The sequence below is a fragment of the Amblyraja radiata genome, chromosome 26, assembly GCF_010909765.2.
Source record: "Amblyraja radiata isolate CabotCenter1 chromosome 26, sAmbRad1.1.pri, whole genome shotgun sequence".
NCBI lineage: Eukaryota > Metazoa > Chordata > Chondrichthyes > Rajiformes > Rajidae > Amblyraja > Amblyraja radiata.
This window is the reverse complement of record NC_045981.1, coordinates 11643568-11667113: the sequence shown is the minus strand read 5'-3', so window position 1 is coordinate 11667113 and position 23546 is coordinate 11643568. Positions and strand designations below refer to the sequence as shown.

The window sequence follows — 23546 nt, the reverse complement described above, 5'->3', positions numbered from 1 at the left end:
ATGATTTTGTTTACTTCTACTGGTCTAAAATAAAAGAGCTTGGATTTTTTTCTCCATAATCATCATCAATCCCCTCTTTGGGTGTCTCTGGATCATTGAATTTTTCTGCCAATATTGGTTCCACACTTACAAAAAAATTGTTGAAACTACTAACCACATCATCCATTTTATTTATGGTCTTATCATTATCGATGAAATAGTGAGGGTAACTTGATTCTGTTTAACATACTCCATCCATCTATCTATCTATATTTAAAACTCTGTGTGTGTCTGGCTGTGTGGCTGTGTGTGTTTCTGACTTGTGGCTGCCAGCCTTTGATTCGTTGCTACGCCAACACCCGACCCACAAGCGCCCTGATTTTTTCCATTTCGGTAGAGATTTCACTTTTCATTCCAAGTATCCACTCCTCATTAAATTTCATCGTGTTTATTTACACATTTTTAATAAAATCCTTCTCCCCCCCACCACTCACTAATTTTGTCGCCTCCTGCTGGCCGCTGCTGGCGCCCGCATCTCTCCTCAAAGACGCCATTTAAAAACAGCCACACTGCTGATTCCTCAGCCGCTTGAGTTGGAGGACCACGTCTCCCGTGGGGGCTACGGGTAGGGAATGGCTGCGTTGGGGGAGCAGACCCAACGGGTCTGCACTTGGTCTAGTATACCTTAAAATTGGTTTTATTTTTATCTAATACTAGGCTAAGTTGGGTCCCAGCATCACCTGGGAAGGCTGGTCCCCCAACGCAATATTCCACCTCTCCACCAATTCTAACATTGGTGGCCAATGGTGGGGGGGGGGGGGGGGGCTTTCTAGACGCTAGTATGGATGTTGTGGGCTGATGGCACTGGTTTCCACAGGGCTAGTATGGACATTGTGGGCCAAATGGATTCTTGGGCTGGCGGCTCAGTCACTTAAGCCTGTTGTGCTGGCAGCTCACCCATGGCTGGTGGGCTGGCAGTTGACTCACGGCTATTCCTTGAAATTCCATTTCAAGCAGGATTCAAGGCCACCAAATTCAAGTGCAGTTTCTTGCCACTTCAAGCAGGGTGCAAGGCCACTAAAGACAGCGAGTCGTGTCTCCCTCCTCCATCTTACCGAGACTGAGCCACGCCCACACTTCTGAGTTTTATAGTCCCTCCCCCTCCCACCAGAAGGGGCGTGGCCGTAATGGCGTGATTGACAGGAGAGAGAATCTCAACATTTTTTAAACACTAAACACTCTTTTATTTTTCATCGATGGGAAAAATCCTCGGCACCTGATAGCGGCGGGGGACTGAGTAAGATGGCCAAAATCACAGCCGTACGTAGTAGCGTTTTTTCTAAAATCAATATAAAGCGCAAACAGGAAGTGGTCATGATTAGACTTTTAATTATGTAGAAGGCAAGGCAACTTTAATTGGGCAAGGCAACTTTAATTAGGCAAGGCAACTTTAATTAGGCAAGGCAACTTTAATTAGGCAAGGCAACTTTAATTAGGCAAGGCAACTTTATCATTTCCAAACCAAAGGCAACACAGCTTTAGCATTTCCAAACCAAAGGCAACACAGCTTTAGCATTTCCAAACCAAAGGTAACACAGCTTTAGCATTTCCAAACCAAAGGCAACACAGCTTTAACATTTCCAAACCAAAGGCAACACAGCTTTAGCATTTCCAAACTATATTTTCAAACCACATTGAGGGCATTGACAGGTCAGTAAAGCCACTCACAGTTTAGTAGACATGTGTTCATTGTTATTCACAGCTCAGACTGAGAGACGTGACCCTCTCGCTCCCCCATCTTGCAGAGACTGACTGAGGCACTCAACACTTCTGGGTTTTATAGTCCCTCCGGAAGGTCCGTGGCCTTCAGAAGAGAATCTCAACATTTTTTAAACACTAATAACACTTTTATTTTTAATCGATGGGAAAAATCCTCTTGTCCTACGCAGCGGAGGGGGGCTCTGAGTAAGATGGCTAAAAATCACAGCCGCAAGTGACAGCGGTTTTTCTAAAATCAATATACAGAACAACAGGAAATGATCAAGATCAGACTTTTAGTAATATAGATTTCATTCTTACATATTTCTTTATTACATATCCTCATAATATTTGTTAACTTATTTTTATATGTTTTATATTTCATATCTGCCTTATTTGTTCTATACTTTATGGATTCTCTGTATAAATTATCTTTCTTTTTGCAATCCCTTTGCAATCCCTTTGTAATCCATGGAATATCCATATATTATTTATTTTCTTCTGTATTGTTTTATTGGACAGTTTTTGGCATACAATGTTGTGAACATTTTTAAGAATATTTAATATGCTTTGTCAATGCTTTCTTCCTCGTATATTATTCTACAATCTAGTGATAGTCATTCATTTCTAAATGCATTCATAGATTCTTCTGTCCTAGTTTGTATTTCAGGTTATCAACATTCTTATCCTTATAGTTAATGTCATAGATTACAAAAACTGACAAATGGTCACTGATGTCATTTATTAATAACCCACTCACTGTACAATGAATATATTATCCATTAGCGTGGCACAGTGAGATGTAATTCTGCTAGGCCTAGTCATTTTTGGATATAAGCTCATGCTATACAATGACTCTTCTGTCATTTTATGTTTATTTGGATTTAACAGATCTACGTTGAAATACGCTCAGATGAACATAACCTTTTGAAGTATTTTACCAAATATTTCTTCCATAAAATTCTTAAATATTTCAATATTAGATCCTGGTGCTTTATATATACAGCTCACAATTACATTTTTCTTCTTTTCCATACAGATTTCTATTCTGATACATTCTAGCACGCTATCAACCGCTGTTGTAATGCTTTCCACCACCTTATATTTGAAGTTTTTATCAACGTACAAAGCCACGCCCCCTCCTGTTCTTCCTGTTCATATAATTCAAGTCATATCCGATCAACTCAGCCCATATCCTTCTCAGGGCTCTTCCAAGTCTCTGATTAGCTATTATATTGAATGGTGTCTTGAATTGACATATATTCTTTGATGTTTTGGAAGTTGGCATATAGGCTTCTGCTATTGAATTGGATAATTGATATTTTATGACCTGACTTAACCTTCATGTTAAATTGTTTATCTATGTTCATGAGTCCATGAGTACGCCGCCCCAGCATGGTGCCGTAGCGCTCATACTAGCAAGCTAGAAGCCATTCTCAACGACGCCACGCGGATCATCACCGGCTGCCTAAGCCCTACTCTGATGGATCTTCTGCCAGTGCTCGCAGATATCGCACCCGCCAAGCTTCGCAGAGAGTACTTCACTCATAGGCTGGTGTGCAAGGCCCCATCGGACGCCACCTTGCCCAGGACTCACAGCAACTGGGACCTCAACACCTGTCATCTCGTCGTCCCTTCTCCCGTCACGCAGCGACCCTCTGTGTCTCCGCTTTCAACACACTAGAAGCATGGAGAACCAGCTGGGAACAGACTGCGTGACCTCTTCAATTCACTGTTGCACCGAACACCACAGCCCCACCCGGCTCGGATCTGAACCGGATCGGTACAGGGGTCGGCTGGTTCAACATCAACATGTATTCCTGGGGGCTGTGTTCATCATCAGCCTGCGTGTGTGGAGCAGACCAGCAAACAGCGCAGCACGTCATTTTCAACTGCGCTGTCCTCCGCCTCTCAGGTGGAGGGGTAGACCTCACGACCCTCGACAACAGCACATTGAACTAGCTACAGCGCCTGGAGGGCATTACATAACTTCTGCTGCCTCAAACGCAAGAAGATCTGTGTGGTAGCAGCAATTGTTGTTGATATTGTTGAAGACATTTTTTTCCTGGATCATAATCATTTTCCATATCTTGTGATTTATGCTCAGTATATTCAAAAGTTTTTGAACCCAGTTTATCATATTCTGTCATCCTTGTTGTTTGTGGTTCATCATTATCTCTTGATGGAGATAAATGATTTCTTTCAGAACCTGTCATGGTAGTGTGTAGTGCAGGGGTCGGCAACCTTGTTCTGCATAGGGCCCAGGACACATGTCTGTGAGCGGATGGCGGGCCACATCTATCATGTGTACACATGGATCCCACCCCCATCCCGCCCCGGATGGTAGGAATCGAATCACGTGTTCACAGAAGGTAGACAAAAATGCTGGAGAAACTCAGCGGATGAGGCAGCCTCATGCAATGCTTGCATGTCTCACCCACTGAGTTTCTCCAGCATTTTTGTCTTCCATTCCATTTTTCCCGCATCTGCAGTTCTTTCTTAAACGTGTTCACAGAAGGTGCCGGCAGCTTTGCGCAGGATGCGGTACAGCCAGATCTCGGCCATGCTCGGCAAGCCGGATGATTATGGGGAAAAATAATCCGCCTGCGGGCTGGATAATTCCAGGTTACGGGCTGAATTCGGCCCGGGGGGCGTTGGTTGCCAACCCCTGATGTATTGTATTTATTTATTTTGTATTTATTTAGTCCCTCGTTTTTTCATTACCTTGTTGTGTTGTTCTTTTGGACTCACTGGTATTTGTTCAATTCCACCATATCTCCGATGACCAGCATTCTAGCCTGTTCAGGTGTTCCGTTCAGTTTTATGAAGACTTTGCAGTTTGCTGTTCATGTAGATTGAAACTTTCTCTGCTTTCTCAGGAAGCGTGCCTTTCTGGCAATGTCCACATTCTTTTTTTGTCAAAGATGTTCATTCAAGTAAACATCTGATCCCTTCAGCTTATTTTCCTTGCCTTAGCAATGCGGTTTTATGCTTTCTGTTCACAAACCTTATTATTTTGGCTGGTTTGTCACTTGTTTTTCCGAGGGAGAGGGTGACATGCCTCGATGTTGTTATTTCCCACTTCAATTCCCTTAGACTGGAGGAAAGCAGTCACCTGTTGCTCCACAGAGTTTGAGTCCAACTCGCTGAGTTCCCCACCGTTCCTCGTTGTCACCGCCCGGGCGTATGGCCGGGGTTTAGTCTCCAGCCCAGTGACTATGATGTCGTTCATCTGTGTGTACTTTTCCAAATCAGCCACCCGGTTCTCCAGAAAGACGATCTGTTTTTCCTTCTTGGCGTTTTGTAGCCTCAGAGACTTGACCTCTTCCACTAAATCCAAAATATTTTTCTGCTATAGTTTGCTAGCAGAAACCTCCTCCGTCAGAATGTTGAGCGACCTCCTTTTGCCGTCGACTTCCTCAGCTGCGGGATTCTTTTTTGTTTCTTCCCACGTAGACACAACACAAAGATAACTTGACAAATTCTAGTACGAATTGTACAGCTGCTGTTTTAAACTACAGTCCCAGGCATGGAAGGATCTGCGGCCTATCATGTCCAGTTCGCAAACACAGCTTCGTATTTACAGTTTAAAATGTTAAACAATACTGCATACTGCAAAACAGTCCTGCACTGCATTTAAAGGTTAAGTTCACAAACTCTATCCGATCCTCATCGCCATTGTAAATATTACAGCTGAAAATACTTACCACCGGCGCCTCCCACAAATGGTTGAAATTGATGGGGATTAGTATTGTAATTGAGATATAACAAAAAAAATAGAAGTAATGACTGACTAGTTCTGGACATTTTGCACAACTGTTTCTAGCAACCGTTCTAATCTTCTAGCAACACTGCTCTATCCTAATTTCATGCTCTGGATTGTTATTAGTCTTGCTGTCTATCAACAAATTTGACATGGTATTTATTGTTTAATTAAAAATTAGATGATGGGCAATTTTCCTTTTTTTCTTAGACGAATGAATCCTATAGGGATAAAAGTCTGCACTATATAAATGAGCACCTTATACAAGCCAAGAACCGTCTTGTGGAAATAACAAAACCTCGGAGGAAAGCTTTGAAAGAGCTTACTCAAAGATGCCAGTTTTTGCAATGGGTCAAAGAGGCTTTGAAAGGTAAATAAGCACAAAACATTGTAATCTATTGCTTAATTTTTTTTTCTAATTATTTCAAATTGTTTTTGGAAATTAGTTTTGAGTTTTGCTAAGTGAATGATTTTTTTTTTTTAAGTAAACTGACTATTTATTTTATTTGTACCATTATGTATGTTCTGAATTTTCTCTATTTATTCCCAGTGAAGAGCAGCATCTGAAGAATTATGAAAAGACAGTATTTCACATGCACATAACTAGTCCATCAAACTACATGCAATCTTCTTTCCCAATGCTTCCCACCTCTCTCCCCCTTGAGACTCATTGTCCGTTTTTCCTATCAACTTCAATGATTCCGACTAATCGTTTCATAGCTTCCTCGTGTCCTTTAAAATATGCTTCTCGCCTGATCGGCCCTTTAACAGGACCAGTTGTGGTGCAACAGTTAAATTGCAATACTAATAATCCAGATATCTGAAACAAAAACTGAAAATTCAAGAAAAACTCCACAGGTCAAGCAGTATCAATGAAAAGAGAAAGAGTGTTATGCTTCGGGTTGAAGACTCCATCTAGCTAAGATAGCTAAGAAAATGGAAATATTTCTAAAAGATCAAGGTCAGAAATGCCCTGATAATGTACTCTAGCAGCATGAATAGGTTCTTTGTGCAACCCATCCATGCTGACTAAGATGCCCTCCTGAGCTGGTCCATTTGCTTGCATTTGACCTGTTTCCCTCCAAACCTTACCAAGCCTTTCAGATTTTATAATTGTACCCACCTCTGGCAGCTCTGCCCACCACCCCCTGTGTGGAAAAACTAGCCTTTCAGGTCCCCTTTAAATATTTCGCCTCTCATCTTAGACGATAGACAATAGACAATAGGTGCAGGAGTAGGCCATTCGGCCCTTTGAGCCAGCACCGCCATTCAATGTGATCATCGCTGATCATACACAATCAGTACCCTGTTCCAGCCTTCTCCCCATATCCCCTGACTCACAATCTTTAAGAGCCCTATCTAGCTCTCTCTTGAAAGTATCCAGAGAACCGACCTCAACCGCCCTATGAGGCAGAGAATTCCACAGACTCACAACTTTCTGAGAAAAAGTGTTTCCTCATCTCCGTTCTAAATGGCTGACCCCTTATTCTAAAACTGTGGTCCCTGGTTCTGGACTCCCCCAACATCTTAAACCTATGCCTTCTAGTTTTAGACTCTCCTACATTGGGGAAAAGATTGTAATCAGCCTAATCTATGCCTCATCTGATTTTATAAACTTCTGTAAGATCACCTCTCAGCCTCATCACTCAGGGAAGTCAGCCCAGCAAATTCAACCTCTTAAAGCCCTCCAGTCCCTGTCTCCATTTCAGCAAATTATTGCATAATATTTTACTAAAATTATTTCTCAAAATGGCTTAGTTTTTTTATTGTTCGGATTCTCTGATCATAGACGACATTTCGAATCGGTCGAAAAGGCTATCTGACATAACATTTTTGCAAAATATCCAACAGTTTGTTCGTTTCCACCATTTGTAACTGAGTTGGCTCTGGCTTGCTAATCACTTTCATAAAATGATTCCAGCAGCATAAATGGGGGAGTGTTAGATGCCCTGCAGCTACAGAGGTTAAGTGCATTTTTAGGCATTCTGAGAGTGGCAAACGTGAGACATGTTTGGTCTCAAGTGAAATGCTGCCAACTCATTGGAGTGTAGAAACCAGAAAAGGATTGTCATGTATTTTAAGAGAAATTGCTTCAAGAGGGCAGAGCAAGTAGAGGTTGTGACTATGGTACAAGCTTATACCCAATTATCATCTGCCATAAAGAGATGAGGTAAATACGTGAAACTCTAATAATATAATATGGATTGAAAGTAAATGTAACTTAAGAACTTCATTATTTTTAAGGTCCCTCAGCTGTAGATAAATATATTGTAGTTAAAAAATTAAATCTTTTTGGGGTAATAATTCCGTTTTACAATGCTTAGATTTCTCTGGTGATCAGTGCAAAAGATTTTTTGCCTTATTTCTTTTTCTTCTTTACCAGATGTAACTGAGTTGAAAGTGTTTGTGGACCTGGCTTCAATCTCAGCTGGTGAAAATGATCTTGATATCGATCGTGTGGCTTGCTTTCATGATGCTGTATTGGGCTACTCATCATTGCTGTTTGAAATAAAGCCACAAGCTGGATTTGATGACTTCATACATTGTGTACAGAAATTGTGGAATGCTTTAGATAATGACCCGGATCTTACCAAGAAGCTGGTAAATTTAACCTTAAGTTTCAGCATAATTGTGCATGATATTTGGTTTACAAATGGCTTGAGTAGCAGGTTTGTTTTTTTACAAAATGTAATTTTTAGAATTGCATGCTCTATTTAACAATATTCCGGTTCGTATTAATTATAGGAGTGCTAAATACCATCAGAATGTTTTTAAGCTTGAATTTATTCATGGGCATATCAATGTTTCGCTTAAATGCCTTAAAAGCTACCCTGTCAGATATAGATGTGCATTGACCAACCTAGGAATGGTGGCTTGAGAAGTATTTTGAGTTAAACCTGTGGATTGGAATACTTTAATGATTCAACTAAGGTTAGAGAAAGGAGGTCAAATACAAAATGAAACACCATTTATCTTCTCAAAACGCACTATAACCAGAGCTTTCATCAGTCTTTCCTTTTCTCTCACCATTTTTTATGGCTTCATGACTGGCATTAATTTTTGACAAGAAACCGACAATGTAGAGGATCAATACCATTTTTTCTTCAAATCTGCATTTTAAATGTTCAGTAAAACATGGAAGCAGAGAGTGAACATTTTATGTGAAATATCCTTCAGTAGTGTGATTACTGTTGCAGTGGATAATTTAATTTGTCCAAATTGTCAACGTTTGCAAGTTTGTTTTGAAGGTAACTTCCTTTTCCACTTTCAGCAAGATTCAGCTCGGCATTTGGAATGGCTGAAAACTGTGAAGGAAAGCCATGGGTCTATAGAACAATCATCACTTTCATTGGCTTCAGCTATAAACAGCAGTGGAATTTATGTAATCGATTCTCAAGGGAAAAACAAGGTATTGCAGAGCAGCGATGCTGGAGCAAAATGTTCCACAATATACGATAATATTAATGTTAGCAAATTGTTATACTCTTTTTATAATAGTACGTGGAGCAACTTTTTAGAATAATTTTTATGAACATCTTAAATAGAAACACCTCCTCAATCCCAAGGATCTAGTGATTCTATACTTGGCCTCTTTGGTTGGGGCAGTGAGTATAAGAGTCAGGAAGCCATGTTGGACTGAGTCCAAGCCAAGTCAATTCTCCTTTAGCTATGAAAATCAAATTGTACTTGCTACTCCAAATATAATCTCACCAGATCTCCAGCCAGTCTCAGAAAGGCATTATTAATTCTATACCCCAATACCTTGCATGAACCAGTACACTAAGATCCCACCCTACACCACCATTTGCTAGTTTACTCAGTATTTAACATGTCATAGGGTCTGTTTATCTTCTTTTCTTACCTAAGTGCATAATCTCATAGTTTCTCACATTCCTTACACCGCAGCTTTAAGCACTTGCTTAATCTATCTGTATGTCTTTGAAACTCTCCTAACAGCTCATGTTTCCACCAAACTGGTGATGTTATATTCTATTAATTTGTGTTTATATAAATTGTGGATAACTGAGATCGTTATGGCAACCAACTTGATTGCCAACTTGAAAAAGACATATATTCCAACTATGTTTTGACATCCTCAGTCTTCTTTCCCTGATAATGTTACCACCTATCTCATCAGCAGAATTTATGAATTTCCTTATAAAATGCAAGTCCTAATACATTATTGCTCCTTCAAAAACACACTAAAAATGATCAAATGCAAATTTCCTTTGTAATATATTGTCCGCCCAATTAAATTACAATGTTGCTAGTGTTTTATTATCATACTAGACCAAGTGCAGACCCGTTGGGTCTGGTCCCCAAACGTGCTTCAGACTCCGAGTACGGGGAGGGGGGGAGGGAGAGGGGGGGAGGTAGAGGGGGGGAGGTAGAGGGGGGGAGGGTGAGGGGAGGGAGGGGGGGGAGGTAGAGGGGGGGGTTAGGGAGAGGGAGGGGGTTACCGAACGGAACTCACTGTGGAATGAATCCATTAACGGAGCGGCTCAGCTGCTGGATTCGAAGTTGTCCCTGCCTTCCAGAGCCCTGGTTAAACGCGGGACGCGGGGGCCGCTGCGGCCCCATCAGAGACTGTGAGGCCTCGCATCTCTGTTCCCCGAACGTGCTTCAGATCCCGAGTACGGGGAGGGGCGGGCGTGATGCCGATTGAGCCTGTGGGCCAGGGCACCGGCTCTGTCACGCTGGCTCAAGGCAAAGATCAGCTGTTTCCCGAAAAGCAGCGGGGGAAGAGGCGATCTTTGGGTTGAGACAGCGTGAGAGAGCCGGCCCGAGGGTGGGGGGGGGGGGAGTGGAGGAAAGCAGCGAAAATGGCCAGCGAAAGACAGGTCGTTGAGGAGCCGGCTCTTGGCTCAAGCCAAAGATGGGCTGTTCCCCCGACGTAAAACAGCGGGGGAAGAGCCGATCATTGACTTGACCAGCGTGAGAGAGCCGCGAAAATCGGCAGCGAAAGAATAAAAATGGCGGCGTTTCTGGAGCAGAGCCGGGCAGCAGGAGGCCTTATGGTCGCTGGGCAGCAGGAGGCGACAAAATGAGTGGGGGGGGGGGAAGGATTTTATTTTAAAACGTGTACATAAAAATGTCCAAATGTTTTGAGGAGTGTATGAGTGAATGTAAAAGCGGATTCTCTAGCGAAATGCAAAAAATGAGGGAGTTTTAACGTGTGGTTTTGGCGGACCAAGGAATCAAAGGCCAAATCTGGCACCCACAAACACACACACACACACACACACACACACACACACACACACACACACACACACACACACACACACACACACACACACACACACACACACACACAGTTTTTATATATAGATAGATAGATGCAACAAATGTCATGCTAACTCATCTTTGGCTCTCTCTGTCTTCCAATTTTCAAAATATGCTGCAGTCAAACTAATTTTGAAAGTTCAACATTAATGCATCACAATTTAACGTGTTCTCTGTTATTTAAACCACTTCGTTAAAAATGTAGTGAGGAAGGTTGTCAAAGGATACAGCAGGATATAGCTGTGGATATATGAGCTGTGAGATGGCAGATGGAATTTAATCCAAACAAGTGTGAGGTGTTCACTTTAGAAGGTCAAATGCAAGAGGAAGGTATACAGTGAATGGCAGGACTGAGGAGTATTGATGTGCAGAGGGATCTTGGGTTGAAAGTCCATGGTTTCTTGAAAGTGGCAACACAAATACTTAGACATATAGCATACTTGCCTTCATCGGTTGGGGCAGTGAGTATAAAATTCAGGAAGTCATGTTCAAGAAGGAATGGCGAAGTGATGAAGTTAGTGAGTTGTGTGTGGGTGTAGGAGGTGGCACCAATGCAATCGTCGATGTAGCGGAGGTAGAGGTCGGGGATGGGGCCCTGGTACGTCTCGAACAAGGAAGTCAGGAAGTCATGTTGCAGATGTATAATACTTTGTTTAAGCCACATTTATAGTATTGAGTGTACTTGGTGCAATCATTGTGCCTGTCCTTTTTCTCGCAGTAGGCCAGAAACTGTATCCTCGGGCACTGCCCCTCCCGCCAGCAGAGTTTGAGATATTTACGTAGATATGGAATTATATCATTAGTTGAAGCCTTACCTGTGACAAGCATTTTTAGTCTTACCTACGTGTTTTCAGTGTATCAAGCTCTTCCAAGAGAAATAAACTATTGTGCACAGTCAGATCCATCTCAGTGTGCTTAATTATTTTCAATTTTTTCACAGCTTTCTTTGGGTTCAGCAATCATATTAAAACTGCCAGAAGCTCATGGTGACAATGAAGAAATACGAAGTTACACTCTTGAAGACCTAAAAGAACTGCAGAATAAACTCATGCTGATGTCAGTCAAGGGAGATCATGGCCAGAATGAAGTAGACAGATTCGTAGAGGTAACTGGCTACTTTAATGCATTCACATATCTATAGTGGGAAGCACAGCAGTGGAACACTTATTAGTCTTTGAATGAATGAACTTTATACATATCAGATTTTATATCAGATTTTTTTCCTCCAGAGGCTTTAATGTAGTGCGATAATATCTTTAGTGATTACAGAATTGGTATGATTTCAATACACTGAGACACTGAGGTTTTCATCATGAGCATTTTATCATTACTTTGCTGAGAACCTCTGATAACACAATTGCACCATATACAGTAATAGTAAGATTAAACGAGAACTTACCAGTTTGAAGTTTGATCTTGATTTTATGAGGAGTTACGATAAGCGATTACGTGAAGAAGGGACGTCAGTCGGCATGCGCGTCAATCTTCAAAGCAGCGGTGTGAAATCACAGAAAAGAGAAAATGACCTGAGGATAGTAAGATTGAGAACTAGAAACTACCAGATGACCTTGATAATATGAGGGAGGCAGCGGGGGGCACGTAATCGCTCATCGTAACTCCTCATAAAATCAAGATCAAACTTCAAACTGGTAAGTTCTTGTTTAATCTTACTATTTTACTTCGGAGTCACGTGAGTGACTACGTGAAGATTTTAAAGCTCTGTGACCTCACGCCGGATACGAGTCCAGTCACACTGAATGGATTGACCATGGATGAGTGAAAAGGTAAATCACTCAGGCATAACTTTAGTTAGGTAATAAAACTGATGCTTTAATATGAAAAAGAAAAAATAATAATAGTAACCCCTACCATCCTAGGGGGAGAAACTACAAAACAGAATTTAAAATGGTACGAGCAAACACCCCTGGTCCGGCAATAGGCTTGTTGTAAAACCGGTGGAACTTTCGTTCATTTCCCCATCCTGCAGCCGCTAGGATGTTTTCGAGGGGTACGTCCATTGCTCTTGCTGCTGACGTAGATGCAGCCCTGGTGGAGTGAGATTTAAAAGTGTCAATATTCACTCCTGCACTTGCCAGTACCTCCTTTAACCATCTGGAAATGGTTTGTGCTGATACCTTATGGTGAGGCTTTTTGTAACTAATTAGGACCGATTGCTCAGAGCCTCTGAGGTCCTTGGTGACCTTAATATAATGGCGTAAATGTGCTACGACACACAACCGTGGATCCTCGGAATATGCCAGGAACTCTATCTTGAGCCCTGGCACCCCTGGCCTGCTCTGTTTGATCAAGCACTCTATGTAAAAGGTTATAATATTTACATTGGTGGTCATGAAGTCGAGGCGCAGTTTGTGTAAAGTCTGGACTCGCTGCGCAGTTATCAGTGCCATTAGCATGACCACTTTTAGGGTGAGTTAGATAAGGGTAGAGAGGGAGCTGGTGCCCACTGGCGAAGCAGTGTAAGCACTACGCTTACGTCCCATATGTCCGTGTACCGAGGCCTTGGTGGTATGGAATTAAAAATGCCCTGCATGAACCTAGTTATTAAAGGGTGCATCCCTACGGTCTGGTGCCCTGACCCCAGCATTAAATAGGAAGATAGTGCGCTTCTGGCACTATTAATGGCACTGTAGCTCAGTTTTTGGTCATAGTACAGGGCAGATAGAAACTCCAGGACATCCGTAACGCGTGCTGTATTATACGAGATATTTGAGACAGTACAGAACATCTCCCACTTCTTGATGTGAGGGACGTACTGTTTTTGTGTACTGTCCCTCCAGGCCGCTGTCATCACATCCACGGTTCGTTTCGAGAGTCCGAGCCCCAGGTATGGTCTCCTCAGAATCTGCAAACCAATAGATTGATTCGGTCATGTAGAGGATAGATGTTCTCCGTTACTGGGTGAACGAGAAGTTCCTTGCTTTTAGGGACAGTCATAAAAGGCTGTGTTATAATTCCCATGAGTTGTGGAAGCCAATACTGTGTAGGCCAGTCAGGCACTACCAAAATGCCTGTGACTTTGTCTTGCTTGATTTTAGCCAAGCATCAGCCGATGAGGCAAAATGGGGGAAAAGCATATAAAAAAAATCCTCCCCAGTGTAGTTAAAACGCATCTACTGCTACTGCCCCTGGGTCTGGCTCCCAGGACACATATTTGGGTAATTGGTAATTTAATCTGGATGCGAACAGATCAATATCCAGGATGCCATACCGGGTTTTAATATCGTTAAATACTGCACGATTCAGCATCCATTCTGTGTTGTTGTTGAAAATCCGTGATCTGGTGTCCGCTACCATGTTGTATCTACCCGGTAGGTAGACAGCTGAGACCCAAATGTCCCTTGCAATACACCAGTGCCAAATAGGATTTGCGAATCTATCACAAGACACAGACTTAACACCACCCATGTGATTAATATACGCCACCGCGGTAGTGTTGTCAATCTGGAGCTGAACATGCACATGTTGCATAGTGCTGCAATAAGCCTTCAGCCCATAGTGAGCCCCCAACAACTCTAAGTAGTTAATACCTCTTTCCCGAAGAATCAAGGACCTGCTCATTCCACCTCGCACCACAGCTGGAGATGGTATCAGTTGCTCCCCATCCTAGGCCGCTTGCATCGGTTTGTAAGACGACCGAAGGAGTATCCAGCAAAATATCCCTGGAGCTATGACATATATTCGTCATCCACCATTGTAGTTCAGAAATGGCCTCGGTTGGCAATCGCATTGGTCTACCGTAATGGCCAGCGTGGGATCTGAGAGCCTGTTCCTTTGCACGTTGTAAATATTGATAGTGCAAAGGTCCGTAACGCATTGCTGGAAATGTCGCCACTAGTTTGCCAATTACACTTGCTGTTTGTCTAATTGATGGCTTATGTTTAACAATAAAGTAATTACAAGCTTTGGTTAACTCTAATTGTTTGCCCCTAGGCAGAGTCACTGACATGTGGATTGAGTTAATTGTAAACCCCAGGTAATCCATAACCCTGGTAGGTGTCAACTTGGACTTAACTGGATGGATGAGAATGCCCAATCTTTCAAACATGAGTTTGGTGGCTGAGACAGATGATTCTGCCGATAGCTTGGTGACCCCGAAAATGAGGATGTCATCCAAATATGCCATGACCATGTGGTTCTGAGCTCGTAATAGCCCCAGAATGGGTTTCAGTAGTTTGGTAAATAGTCTCGGAGCTGAAGTTAGCTCATTGGGCAATGCTTTGAACGGCCATATTGACCCATCCAGTTAAATTTCAAATATCTCATGTGCTCCCTATGAATAGGTACTGTGTAGTATGCATCTTTAAGGTCGATGCATGCGATATAGCCACCTTCAGAAATTATTTGGATGGCAGTGCCAAAATTATCAATTTTGAAATGTTTATACTGCACAAAAGAGTTGAGTTCAGTCAAGTCTAGGATAATACGAACTCCTCCATCCTTTTTCTGCTTGGTGAAAATATTGGATACAAATTGGTGAGGCTCTGGATGCGACCTCTCAATTACCTCTTTATAGGATAGAATTCGGATTTCAGCTTGTATATCCAAACTCTCCTGGGGTGAAAACACATATGTGCGGTTAGGTGAATGTTGTGTGGGTGGAAATGAGTCAATAATGAACTCAATTTTGAACCCTCGTATACTGTGCAGTATAAACGGATCCGCTGTGACCTATCGCTATTCATTCAAGAAATGTTGTAACCTTCCCCCAACCGGTGCGTGGGGCATGTGTAAGGTGTTCCACAAGGAACTAGGTAGACCTACCTCAGTTGTTACTGGCGGTGTGGTGCTGACCTCCGTTCCTGAGGCTTGGGAAATGGAGCTGGTGGCGGGTGCCCCCTGCGCATCCTTGCCGAGGGCCGGCTGGGGCGTACCTCTAAAAAAGACCTTGATGCCTCCAGTCCGGATTTTCCACCAGTTCCGGTGCCCCTAGACTGGTATCGCCTGGTGCTGAAGGGTGCGTAGGGGTGAGTCTGGTATGATGAGCCTCTGTGTGTGGCTTGGGCTCTACTCTACTTGAGGCGGATGGTCTTCGCCTCATCGTCCAGCTCCTGGACCTGCTTTGGCAGATCTTCCCCAAACAGATAATTGGCCGACTGGACATTGCTGGCCTTGCACAGCACAGCAAACTTAGGATTTAGCGCCGGCCGGATAGCGTTTTTGCGCAGGCAATTAATTTCAAAGTGAGCATTACAGCTTGGACTTCTGCGTCGACTCCGTTACATCCACAGAGGCTCTCGGCGCAGGCTTGTTTGCTTCAACCACGGACGTTCCATTCCATCCGTCTGCTCATTACCACGCTCTGCCCCCCCTCAACCGCGTCACCCCCCATCCCAGCTGACCGCACGCACTGTCAACCGGGACAACCTCAGATCTCTCCAGCCTGCCCCCATCCCTCCACCCTCTCACAATGCCAACTTTGCCCTCCTCAACACCAGGTCGCTCAACAACAAAGCCCTTGCCCTCCATGAACTAATCCTTGACAACACTCTGGACTTCCTTCTGCTCACTGCGACCTGGCAACAACCCAATGTCTTCTTCTCCCTCAATCAAACATCCCCACCTGGATTTAATTACATTTCCAAACCCCGCCCCTCCCGCCATGGAGGTGGCCTCGCTGTTATTTTTAACCAGAATTTTCGTATCACTGAACTCACCTTCCCCCCAGTAGCATCATTTGAATTCCTCGCCTTCAAAGCCCTTTCCTCCATGACAGTCATCCTCATTTACCGGCCACCTAAACCAAACCCCTCCTTCCTATCTGACTTCACTGAACTCCTCACACTTGCCTCATCCCTCTCCTCACGTCTGCTGCTACTTGGTGACTTAAATATTCACATGGACTCCCCCACCTGCAAGCTCGCATCTGAATTCGCCTTTTTACTGGACAACTTCTCTCTCTCTCAGCACGTCACCTTTCCCACCCATGACAAAGGTCACATCCTTGATCTGGTCTGCTCCATAAATCAACCGGTACTCGACCTCCATCCTTGCCTCTTCCCCCTCTCTGATCATAAGCTTATACGGTTCACCATCCCTTCTCCGACACCTCGCCCCCGCTTCCTCCGAGAAATCACCTTCCGGAATCTAAAATCCATTGATCCCCTCCATCTCTCTGACCTGCTCTCCACCACTCTCCCACTGGACTCAACCCCCATCTCACCTGATGATCTCACAAACCATCTCAACTCCACCTTGTCTACCTCCCTCAACACTCTGGCCCCCCTCAAAACAAGAACCGTAACTTTCAACACATCCTCACCCTGGTACACACCTGCACTTCGTAAACTGAAACAGACTGGTCGCCAACTCGAACGACTAATAAAGAAATCATCTCTCACAGTCCACCTTGAAGCTTACAAACTCCACCTCACTGACTACAAAGATGCCCTCATTGCTGCAAAATCTGCCTACCTCTCCTCCATATTCACCGATCCCTGCCTAAACCACAGAACCCTCTTCTCCACAGTGGGCAACCTCCTCAAGCCTCGAGCCAACACTCTCCCTACCTCTACTCCGGATCTCTGCAACTCATTCCTCCACTTTTTCGCTGATAAAATCAGCACCATCTATCAATCTTTATCCCCTGTACCCGACTCCCCAGCATCTACTCCACCACCTACCACGGCCCCTCCTTTCAACATCTCCACTGACCTCCTTACCCCTCCTCCACACTGCTTCCTCTCCCAGTTTGACCTGGTCACCCCTATTGAAATCTCCAAACTCATCAGCTCTTCCAAACCCACCACCTGCTCCCTCGACCCTCTCCCCACTCCCCTGTTGAAGTCCTGCCTCCCCGTACTCTGCCCCTACCTCACTAATCTCTTCAACTCCTCATTGTCCCAAGGAATTGTCCCCTCCGCTTTCAAAACTGCTGCCGTTACACCAATCCTAAAGAAACCTGGTCTTGATCCCTCCTCTCTCATTAACTACCGCCCAATCTCAAACCTCCCCTTCCTTTCAAAAACCCTGGAGCGTATCGTTGCGTCGCAACTTCATTCCCACCTCCTTGCGTATAACCTACTTGAACCCCTCCAATCTGGCTTTCGCCCCCTCCATAGCACAGAAACTGCTCTCCTCAAAGTCCTCAACGACCTCCTCACCTCTGCTGACACTGGTTCCCTCAACATCCTCATCCTCCTCGACCTGAGCGCAGCCTTCGATACAGTGAACCATAACATCCTGCTCACCAGACTCAAGGACCTCGGCATTGAAGGCTCTGCACTCAGCTGGCTCCGTTCCTACCTTTCCAACAGATCCCACTTCATCTCTCTCCACAACCACACCTCTGCTACAGCCGCAGTCACTCAAGGCGTTCCCCAAGGCTCCGTACTCGGCCCCCTCCTCTTCATCATCTACATCCTCCCCCTTGGTCAGATACTCCGCCACTTCAATCTGGACTTCCACTGTTACGCTGATGACACCCAGATTTACCTTGGCACCAAATCCCCCCACAACCCCCCCCTCTCCCATATCAACTCCTGTTTGTCAGCTATAAAAACCTGGATGCAACATAATTTCCTCAAACTCAACAGCGATAAGACAGAATTCCTCCTCATAGGCTCCAAAGCCACACTCAGCAAAATCAATAACCCCACTCTCACCATCGACGGCACCACTGTCTCCCCATCTCCCCAGGCCCGCAACCTTGGCGTGATCTTTGATTCCACCCTCTCCCTTGAGCCTCACATCCGCCATGTCATTAAAACCTCCTTCTTTCATCTCCGCAACATCGCCAAACTCAGACCCTCTCTCACTCCGCCTGCTGCTGAAAGACTCATCCATGCCTTCATCTCCTCCCGACTGGACTATTGCAACTCACTTCTCCTTGGCATCAGCTCCACCTACATCAACCGACTCCAACTGGTCCAGAACGCAGCCGCCCGACTCATCACCCACACCAAATCCTGGCATCACATCACTCCAGTCCTCAAAAAACTTCACTGGCTTCCCATCTCCCACCGGATCACCGACAAAATCCTGGTCCTCACCTACAAAGCCCTCCACCATCTGGCCCCCACATATCTCATTGACCTCCTCTCCCCCTACCACCCTCACGGTCCCTCAGATCCACATCAGCCGGTCTCCTCTCCATCCACAAGTCCAACCTCCGCAGTTTTGGGGACAGAGCCTTCTCCAGGGCAGCCCCCAGGCTCTGGAACTCCCTCCCCCAACTGATCCGCAATTCCGTGTCCCTCCCCATCTTCCAGTCCCGCCTCAAGACCCATCTCTTCACCTCTGCCTATCCTTAGCCCCACGTCCCCGTCCCTTTTCATCTGTGCATTAATTGCCTCATGCTGTGTTTTGTATTGAATTCTGTCTTTACTTTGTGTACTAGTCATGTCTCTACTATTTATTTCATTCCCCTTACATGTTTTTCCTATACATGCTCAATTTTTGTAAGGTGTCCTTGAGACTCTTGAAAGGCGCCCATAAATAAAATGTATTATTATTATTATTAATGCCACTGCGTCTTGTTGTGTATTGGTCAGTGGTTCTCCTTCTACTGACATTGCAAAGGCAGTTATGCCAGAGGCCAGCAACTTCTGGACTTTCTGGAGTTTCATCTCCTAGGCTCATACCTGCTCCAATATGACCCCAGATGGCGTGGTTTTCGGCCGGCACATTGAGGGAGGCACAGTTAGCTGGAGAGGGGTACCTGTTGGTGGTTTCTTCCATAGTTAATTCTTTTAGTTGGTGAGAGGCCAAATAATTGATATTGTTGGCCATGTCTTCATCCAGGGGTGCTCCTGATGGAGAGGTAATGGCAAATCTGGATGCCAAAAGTGGCACTTCAGCTCCGTGCCCCTGGGAATGCTCTCTTTCTGTGCCCCCAAACTCAGAGTCAGTCAAAAACTGACCCGATGTACTCCCTCCTCCAGTGAGAGAGACATTTTGCAGCCCCCTGTATGAAGCCGCTGGTGCGGGCTGCTGCAAAGACCCGTGTTTATACTGCTCCCTCCTACGGAGCAGATCACTCTCGAGCAACCTCTCCATAAGGTGCTCCATGTGGGTAGGTCGCCCGTGGACGCTTCCCAATGAAGAAGGGGATCCCTCCTGGCCCGACTCATCTGAGTCAACGGGCCTTGTGGTTTTCCGTGTGGCCTTGCGCCCCTGCGGGACCGCCACAGTGCCTTCCTCGGGCATCAGGTCTGCTGCTGCTGGCTCCACCGCCAGCGACAAGGTTGGTGATGTAGACAGTCTCCCTCTACCCGCTTTACCGCGGTCTTCGGTAGCCGGCTTCCCCGCAGACCGTCTCCTTACTTTGGACATTGCTGGGTCCAACATGTTGAAAAACAAGGTTTAATGAACCCGCCATAACCGACTGCAGAGTAGTTTATAGAAACACTTACCTGCCGTTTTTAAAACTTACCGCTGGAAGGACGTTGCGCGCCTGCCAGTCAGTCGTTGGCGCATGCTTCAGACGTAATGACGTGCATGCCGACTGACGTCCTTTCTTCACGTAGTCACTCACGTGACTCCGAAGTAAAATTAAACATCTCAATTGTAAATAAAGGCAAGGATAACATTTAAGATCTTGTAATTTATGTTTGCATATATCCATATGATTTTACTTGTCATCATTTCATTTGCAGACCATAATGAATATCTTTTGTGCACAGGTATTTGCCAATGTCCAAAGACTTGCAACGTCATTCATCAGTCTGTTTTCTGCTGGCAACATGCTCTTTAGGAACTGGAAAATAGAAGTGTATTGTTCAAGGACGTGTGAGGCTTGCTTGATAATAGATTTCAATCTAAAGGAAGTGCGTATTATTAAAGCTGTTGGAAAAGTCACCGAACAACTTCCCATTCTTTGTAAAAAGATGGAAGCCTATCTGGAAGTATGGAAGCAGTATATGGATAAGCAAAGGTCCCAGTACTATTATTTAAACTTCTACACAGCTGAACAAATTGTTTACCTCAGTACCCAATTATTTAATCGCAGCTGTACCAGACTGGATGTTCTGATGATGTTGTCATTCATTAAACCCAACTGTACTGCCGGCGACCTAGAAGTAGCTCAACAGAAACTTTTTGATGGAGATACAAGCATAGGACATCGCCCATTATGTGACAAGAAGAGTTGTGTCCAACCTTTTATGATGAGACAAGTAGATATTCAAGACATAGCCATGGAAGAAACAATGGATTTGGTGTGGAAGCAGTATATGGAAAACATGACTTATTTCCTGTCCAACTGTCTTGATGTCAGCACCCTTGGTAAACTTCTTGAAAATGTTGCTGACATGAAACAAACTGTTGCAAGGACAATTCCACCTGGCTTTCAGACAGGTCATCCTAACCTTGTTGTTTGTCCGCATTCTGAACTGCTTACATCTGCTTTATGCATTTACATGCACTCCAGTAATCAGCCATTGCCTACTTACGATGAAGTACTTATTTGCACAGCTGATACCACAAATGAACAAGTAGAGCTTTTCCTGAGACGGTGCCTGACTTCTGGCTGCACACATTCCAAGATCTATTCTCTACTGTATGCAGATGAGCTATCATATGATGTTAGTGTAAGGTTTGAAGAATTGTTCAAAAATCTGGAGTTGAAAAGTCAGTCAGATCAATATAAATTGGTGATATTGTGCAATAGTGAGAGGGAACACTGCTACATTCCAACAGCGTTGAGTCGACACAAGGTGCACATGATTCCGCAACAACCTTTAAAGGAAATCCAGAGTTATCTCGAAAATCATTACAGAGTTTCAACTAATTCATCAGCGGCTACTGTCTTTAGAGATGGAATGTTTGTGAGGATCATATCTTCAAACAGAGCTGGTGTTGGTAAGTTCCCATGCAATGAATGAGATATAACTAAACATTGATGAAGATGTTCTTCATGTTTGCTGGCTGTGAAGCATCATGTGAAATGAATGTTATGGTTGCTGTGCATCCGTAACCCGAAAGTACTTACTATCTACAGTGGCTTGCAAAAGTATTCATACCCCTTGAAATTTTCCACATTTTGTCACGTTACAACCACAAACGTAAATGTATTTTATTGGGATTTTATGTGATAGACCAACACAAAGTGGCGCATAATTGTGAAGTAGAAGGAAAATGATACATGGTTTTCACATTTTTTTACAAATAAAAAACTGAAAAGTGTGGCGTGCAAAAGTGTTCAGCCCCCTTTACTCTGATACCCCTAAATAAAATCCAGTGCAACCAATTGCCTTCAGAAGTCACCTAATTAGTAAATAGAGTCCACTTGTGTGTAATCTAATCTCAGTATAAATACAGCTGTTCTGTGAAGGCCTCAGAGGTTTGTTAGAGAACATTAGTGAACAAACAGCATCATGAAGCCCAAGGAACACACCAGACAGGTCAGGGATAAAGTTGTGGAGAAGTTTAAAGCGGGGTTAGGTTATAAAAAAATATCCCAAGCTTTGAACATCTCACGGAGCACTGTTCAATCCATCATCCGAAAATGGAAAGAGTATGGCACAACTGCAAACCTACCAAGACATGGCCGTCCACCTAAACTGACAGGCCGGGCAAGGAAAGCATTGATCAGAGAAGCAGCCAAGAGGCCCATGGTAACTCTGGAGGAGCTGCAGAGATCCACAGCTCAGGTGGGAGAATCTGTCCACAGGACAACTATTAGTCGTGCACTCCACAAATCGGGCCTTTATGGAAGAGTGGCAAGAAGAAAGCCATTGTTGAAAAAAAGCCATAAGAAGTCCCGTTTGCAGTTTGCCACAAGCCATGTGGGGGACACAGCAAACATGTGGAGGAAGGTGCTCTGGTCAGATGAGACCAAAATTGAAGTTTTTGGCCTAAATGCAAAACGCTATGTGTGGCGGAAAACTGACACTGCACATCACCCTGAACACACCATCCCCACTGTGAAACATGGTGGTGGCAGCATCATGCTGTGGGGATGCTTTTCTTCAGCAGTGACAGGGAAGCTGGTCAGAGTTGATGGGAAGATGGATGGAGCCAAATATAGGGCAATCTTGGAAGAAACCCTGTTAAAGTCTGCAAAAGACTTGAGACTGGGGCGGAGGTTCACCTTCCAGCAGGACAACGACCCTAAACATACAGCCAGAGCTACAATGGAATGGTTTAGATCAAAGCATATTCATGTGTTAGAATGCCCCAGTCAAAGTCCAGACCTAAATCCAATTGAGAATCTCTGGCAAAACTTGAAAATTGCTGTTCACAGACACTCTCCATCCAATCTGACTGAGCTTGAGCTATTTTGCAAAGAAGAATGGGCAAAAATTTCAGTCTCTAGATGTGCAAAGCTGGTAGAGACATACCCCAAAAGACTTGCAGCTGTAATTGCAGCGAAAGGTGGTTCTACAAAGTATTGACTCGGGGGCTGAATACTTATGCACGCCACACTTTTCAGTTTTTTATTTGTAAAATAAATTGAAATCCATGTATCATTTTCCTTCCACTTCACAATTATGCTCCACTTTGTGTTGGTCTATCACATAAAACCCCAATAAAATACATTTACGTTTGTGGTTGTAACGTGACAAAATGTGGAAAAGTTCAAGGGGTATTGTAAACTTTTGCAAGCCACTGTATTAAAACTGTGTGTGTGTGTGTGTGCTTCTGGCTGGGTGTGTGTGCTTCATGGCCACTTTTACATCCGATTTTGCACTCCTCAAAACATTTTCTTCTTTTTATGTACCCATTTTTTAATAAAATCCTACACCCCCCCTCACTCATTTTGTCGCCTCCTGCTGGCCAGCGACCATAACGGCTGCTGTCA

General features: G+C 44.2%; 1 protein-coding gene across 1 annotated transcript in view; it reads left to right on the top strand.

Moving 5' to 3' along the window:
• The window catches only part of LOC116987734 (E3 ubiquitin-protein ligase rnf213-alpha-like), a 145335-nt gene that overhangs the window by 52287 nt on the left and 69502 nt on the right, over positions 1-23546 (top strand). The window contains exons 11-15 of the mRNA XM_033043966.1: positions 5711-5870; positions 7884-8101; positions 8772-8909; positions 11727-11891; positions 20428-21604. Coding sequence (XP_032899857.1) covers positions 5711-5870; positions 7884-8101; positions 8772-8909; positions 11727-11891; positions 20428-21604 — 1858 coding nt within the window. The remainder of the gene's footprint in view (positions 1-5710; positions 5871-7883; positions 8102-8771; positions 8910-11726; positions 11892-20427; positions 21605-23546) is intronic.